Source organism: Mercurialis annua, linkage group LG5, assembly GCF_937616625.2.
Source record: "Mercurialis annua linkage group LG5, ddMerAnnu1.2, whole genome shotgun sequence".
Taxonomy (NCBI): Eukaryota; Viridiplantae; Streptophyta; class Magnoliopsida; order Malpighiales; family Euphorbiaceae; genus Mercurialis; species Mercurialis annua.
Genome location: NC_065574.1, coordinates 48,233,351 through 48,239,724, shown reverse-complemented (window position 1 = coordinate 48,239,724; position 6,374 = coordinate 48,233,351). Strand labels below are relative to the sequence as shown.

The 6,374-nt window shown below is 27.4% G+C and overlaps 1 protein-coding gene across 1 annotated transcript; it reads right to left on the bottom strand.

Annotated features, from left to right (window-relative positions):
* Positions 1-2,866: 2,866 nt before the first annotated feature.
* LOC126682753 (non-symbiotic hemoglobin 1) lies at positions 2,867-4,278 on the bottom strand. Its single transcript, XM_050378503.1, has 4 exons — positions 4,105-4,278; positions 3,903-4,017; positions 3,404-3,520; positions 2,867-3,130 (listed from the first exon to the last, which is right to left on the bottom strand). The coding sequence occupies exons 1-4, from the start codon at positions 4,221-4,223 to the stop codon at positions 2,993-2,995; spliced, it is 489 nt and encodes a 162-aa protein (XP_050234460.1). The 5' UTR covers positions 4,224-4,278; the 3' UTR covers positions 2,867-2,992.
* Between the last annotated feature and the right edge of the window lie 2,096 nt (positions 4,279-6,374).

Here is a 6,374-nt window from a genome sequence, read left to right as displayed (position 1 = left end):
TAATTAAAATATTTAAATTAAAGTATAATCATATTTCTTTAATCACATATAAGATTAACCTTAATAAGTCAAAAAAATTATGAATTATTGCAGGATTAATGTTAGAAGCCTAATAAGTAATAATAATAATAATAATAATAATAATAATAATAGGAAAGAAACGATAATTAATAAAAAAGATGATTTTAAAATTACCATAAATAAAAGAAAAAGATTGAAAAAGGTAAGAAATAATATAATAAATCATCCCACCATAATTTACGCATCATATATATGTCCACATTTGTTTCCTCATAAATTAGGAGAATAGTCAAATTAGGGAATAAAAAGTTAAAATTAAAGTGGGCTAAAAATAGTAAATAAATATTAAATAAAGTAAGTTAAAAATAGAATAAGATTAAATAAAAAAAATCAATTTGATTAAATATCAAAAAAGTCATCATTTTAATTCAATTAGCAAATTAAATTCAAAATATAATTATATTTTTAAAATCGTTTTATGCAATTTTATATATGAATTAAATATTTCTATAATTAATTTAGAAATAAATATCATATTTGACTTAAAAAATGATAAGCCAATCACCAATTAAAATTATTTATCAAAATGCTACACTCATAATTTATTTTTATTATAAAAATACTTTTTATTAAAAAGAATTAAAATATAAATTTTAAAAAAAAAAATTATCTCTCCCCAATGATTGGAGAGAGAGTGTGTCTACTCTCTCCCCAATCATGGGGAGAGACCAGCCCGCAATTAGCCATTGCGGGCTGGTATTAACCAGCTGATTAGGGCTGATTAAAGGCTAATCAGCTGGTTAATACCAGCCCGCAATGGCTAATTGCGGGCTGGATATGCCTCGGGCATAAAAATGGAATTTTTGTGGCCTGAGGCACAAATTAAGAATTCCCCCTTGATAGGGGGAACAAATATATCAAAAACCCAATTACATCAATGGAACTAAAAAGTTCGGTGCAATTTTTTAAACTGTGAGTTTTGTATATTTATTTAACATTAAGAAATTATCATCTAAATTTTTTAGATATATTTACTAGGGGCGATTGATTTTCAAAGTCACTGTATTTTTCAAAAATTGCAAAACAGTGACCGAACTTTAAAACATAACATTTTGGTTACTATTTTATTTGGTTTCGTTAAGATAAAAAGATTTTTGGTCACTGGAGAAAAAATATTCGAGTCGATTTTTTATTGATTATGTGTATATATAAAATATAAGGTATCATTTTTCATAATAATCAAATTTGATTACTATATATGTATAATTTCACCGTAAAACGCTTAAAAACCTCTTAGAATCACAAATTTAAAAGTTTAGTAACCATTTTGTTACGTTTTGAAGTTCAATTACCATTTTGCAATTCTTGTAAAGTACAATGACCTTTAGAATCAATTATCCATTTACTAGCATATTGTATATGTTATATGAAATTTATTAACCTATATGTCAGTTATAATTAAGAAATTTTTTTTAACATATTTCTAAGGAATTAGCTAAATAGGGGTAAATTTACGATATTTGAAAGATTTGAATATATTCTAAAAGGTCAACTGATTAAAAAATATCAAATCTTTCATGAAAATTTTACAAAAGTTCAAACCTTTTAATTTTATCCAATTTATTCTGAAATGCATGATTTCGTTTCAATTATATCCAACTACACAATTTTACTGATGTGGCACTGATGTGTGGCATATCACATTAGAGCCACGTAGGCGCCACATGAGAAAAATTACATAATTGGAAATTATTGAAACGAAATTATGTGTTTCAGGATAAATTGGATAAAATTAAAAAGTTTGGACTTTTGTGGAACTTTAATGAAAAGTTTGACCTGTTTTGGTCATTTGATCATTTTAAAATGTCAAAAGGTTTCACTTTTTAATACCATTTTGGCCATTATTTTACACTAAAGTTTTAGAAATATTGGCAAAATAAAACTCAATGTTTTATGTTAGTAGCAATTTAATCTTAATGTTTAAAATGCCACAAAACAAATCCCAACATTCCCCTATTTTTCATTTTGTAGCCCTAATTTTAATTTCTGACCATTTTTTTGTGAACGTGATATGCCGAATTGCTAGGTCATGGACAACTTGGCAAGTCTTCTAAACGTAACCCTTACGTTGAATTTTTATTTAAAGAAATTGTGTCGTTTTTTATCAAAACAAAACCGATTGATTTTGAACAAAATTGTGTCGTCTTCTAACGTAAATACCTAACATCAAATATTTCAAAACCGTTCTTCTTTTTTAAACTTGTCTTTCCTCCGATTTCAGCCTCAAAATTTTTCCAAAAATTAAAATTGGGCTACAAATTACAGAAAAAGAAAAGGTTGGAATTTGTTTTGTAACATTTTAAACGTTATAATTCAATTGTTATTAACAAAAAATGTTGAGATTTATTCTACTAATATCTCAAGTTTTTATTAATCATGTCAAACATTTATGTAAACCGTGTAAAATAAAAGGTTTAATTGGTGCAATTTTATCCTTCAACTTAGTTTCACAATAAATTTATTTAAAACTAATATAATTAGTTAATGCTCCTGCTCTTGTACAAATAAAATTACGAAGTCCTTATTGTTAATTTGTTATTTTTACGATGCATAAATGAAAGACTAAACTCATATCTTAAAGTCCATATACTATTATCTATTCCACTTTATTTTTTCATAAATATTTTATACTATTTAAGTAGTCTTTTAACTATTGATTTTGTATATTTATGGTCTTTCCATGGATCCAAGAAAATGTTGCCGTTTTAGTTTAATGCCTAAAAGGTCTATACATGTACAAAATAAATAGATAAAAAATACTTAAATATAAAATGCTTATTAAGGATAAATAAGATAAATTTCAATAGTCTTACTTAAAGATTGTAGAACGAGTTTAGCCTAATTAAAATACTTATTACAATCACTAGGCAGTTGGCATACATATGCACACAATTCATACCAAAAAAAAAATCTAAGAAGTGGCCTTCATTTCTGACACAATAGCAGCAACCAACTGATCATAAGCTTCACCCCATGCTTTCTTCATATTTGGTGACCATATTTCTGCCACAGCTTCTTTTATGGTCTCCAATAATGCAAATTTTGTTACCTATGCAACATCAATCCACCAATTCATATTTTTTGGAACTTCAAAAATTGCTAAGTAGTATTTGACATGATGAATTAAAAATGTAATTATTAGAAATCACAAATGTAAAACATAAAAAAAGCAGAAAAAAAAGTATATATAAATTTTTAAGATTATTAAAATTAAAAAATTTGATTATATTCTTGGCAAGAAAGACAAAAAATACATTATTAGACCTTTTTATAAAACATAATAGAATGAGTAGTATTTTGACGGTTTGTGGTGACGGCATACCTCAAAATGTTCATCAACAACACCATACTTAAAGTGGATGGCTCCCAATTTTTTTAAGCTGGATTCTCTCACCGTCACTTTCCCGGCTTTTCTTAATTGGACTGCTGATTCACAAGTCTGCAATATTGACAAATATAACCTTAAATTATATACCTTCAAAATTATATCGTCACAAATTGGCGGAGCATAATATATACCCAAAATTAATTTGGGGAAGGCCGAATTAAAGCGATGGATTAATAGACCATTTTTTTATGTATAGATTACATTAGGTGTTTTGGACGGATTTCAAATATAATAATACTTGTAAGTCTTTTACATTTAAATTAATCTCTATTCGAACCAGATAAGTCCCTCACTATATATATTTTTAGATGTTTTTCTATCTCTTTCTAAATTATTTATCCCTTTATTTAGTTATTACTTTTTCTTTTCCGGTCACCAATCATTTTTTTAGTTCCGTCACCGACCACGAGTTATGAGTTATCCAGAGAATTACCATGATAAAAACAGACATGGCATGGGGCTTGAGCTTTGGATTCTGCTCAACAGGAACATCCGAATCCTTCAAGAACGGGAACAACTTTTTTGCTGATGGTGCAATCTCAAATATCCTGAAATTTTATTAAAAACTCAAATGATCAAAAGCTAAATTTAAAAAACTTAAATATAATAACTAATTGGCATAAAAACATAATTACTTCAAGAAGAATTTAAGGCCCAAATCAGCAGAATTCTTCTTCATAATCTTCCATGACTCAACCACCAGAGCTTCTTGCTCTTCAGTGAATACCTTGCATTCCAAGCTACTATTACTCATAGCTATATAGCTACCCTCTGGTTTTTAATTTAACTATAAGATGATTTAGATTTTAATAGTAACGGTTCGATACGAGTCGGCATTTATATAAGCAGTAGAGGTTAACTTGTCGCAGCCATGGATAGCAATTTGGAGTAGGTGTTTACGACTTTGCTCCGGTCATATTAGAGCCAAAACCTGGTGCTCGGCAGCTTGTAAATGTTTGTTCATAGTATAGCAGCTGGTTTTTGGCTATCCAACTTGAATTTTGAATAAATATAGCATTGACCGGGTCATTAGCCAAAATGGTACTCAACCTTCGCACCTTGTATTAAAATAGTACCCAACTTTTAATTTGTATTAAAATGGTACCTAACTTTTAATTTGTATGAAAATGATACCCAACGTTCTAACATTTGTTTCAAAATGGTTTTTTTAACATTTTCCAGCCACTTTTGATGACGTGGAAACCGGAAAAATAATTTTTTTATTGATGTAAAATAAGAGTTCGTTTTAATTTTTTAAATTATATGAAATCTTATTTGTCATGGTATGTGGCAAAAATATAAAAAATTAGTTTCCGGTTGCCACGTCATTAAAAGTGACCGGAAATTATTTAAAAAACCATTTTGATACAAATGTTAGAAGGTTGGGTACCATTTTAATACAAATTAAAGGCTGGGTACCATTTTGATATAAGGTGCAAAGGTTGGATATTATTTTGGCTAATAAACCAGCATTGACCCTTAAAAATAAAATAGGTTTAAATACACCAAAAATTACGTCGTACGTTTTTGGTATTTAACACGAATTTTTAATTTTGGCAAAAAGTATATAAAGTATCAAATATTTGCAAATAAGACCATGTTTGCATTTTTTTTGAAAAACGGTGTCGTTTTAAGTCGAAAATGGTGCCGTTTTATGTCGAAAACGGTGCCGATATTAGTATTCCAAAAATTTGATACTTTACATATTTTTATGTCAAAATTAAACGTTAGTATTAAATATCAAGAACACGCAATGTTTTATGATTTTTTGAAGCATTTAAACCAACAAAATATATGTATATGGCCCCATCAGTACTCAAGTTAAACAAATTCAATTTGGCTTTCGTCATTCAATTTTAAATTAATGTACAAATACTAAGCACCCGTGCCATAGGGCATACTTTAATTGTGTAAAGATAAAGATAAACAAATAAAGGTAGAAGATGCAGATAAGTCTTTGTATCTATTACTGAAGAATTTTTGAGTCCTTATTGTATTTAGCGGTGCATTTGAGCCCCTATAGTCTTAAACAATGATATAAATAAGTCCTTGCCATCAATTGAGTTGCATCAGTTTCTTGATCAATCAATTAAATGACATGCTCAAATTTTAAAGTAATCTATCGATAGCCTAAGTCAGTTAAATATTATACTTTTATATACACATTTTATGATAGAATTGATTATTGTGCAATTAGGTTCAATTCATGCTGGAAATTTGTGTCACCGTGCCTTATATCAAATTAAAAATAGACAGATTTTTCCAATTCTGACACAATCCTTATATCAAACTCAAACACAACACATATTAACCCGTTTAATAGAGAAATAAATTCAAAAATCTTTCGTTTGTAATAGCGAAATAAAAAGCATTATTTTTTTGGTCTAATAGGTTACAAACTCAAACACAACGTTAACACATCATAAAAACATTATTTTCTTGGTCTAATAGTGAAATAAATTTAAACTTTTGCGGGTTGTTGCAATTTTATTCAAAAAAAATTAATTTTAGTAAGAATAGCCTAATTTCAACATTTTATTGCAATTTTAGCCAATTTTTTGTAATCAATTTAATTATTTTAATTTTTAATTTAATTTAAAAATTAACTCCGTAAATAGCAAAAAATATATTTTAGAATTTTAAAATGTAACATCTAATATAAAAAAAACAACGTTAAAATCTAATTATACATTTCCTAACTTTTTCGATGGTGGAAGTAAAAAATAAAGAATTTGAAGCTAAATATGACCGGAAAAGGCAAATAAAACTAATAGGTATTGTATTAAGATTAAAGATTGAGAAACTTAGATTGATTGAAAAACATTGACTAAAATTGCCACGAAATGTTGAAACTAGGCTATTATTATAAATTAAATTTTGTATAAAAGTACAACCTGCAAATGGT

Excerpts from the sequence above, each read along its gene's own strand:
- LOC126682753 (XM_050378503.1), bottom strand. The coding sequence starts at position 4,223 with ATGAGTAATAGTAGCTTGGAATGCAAGGTATTCACTGAAGAGCAAGAA. Across the intron at positions 3,521-3,902 it reads CCATGTCTGTTTTTATCATG|ACTTGTGAATCAGCAGTCCA; the intron begins GTAATTCTCTGG and ends TCAATATTGCAG. Across the intron at positions 3,131-3,403 it reads TTGTTGATGAACATTTTGAG|GTAACAAAATTTGCATTATT; the intron begins GTATGCCGTCAC and ends GATGTTGCATAG.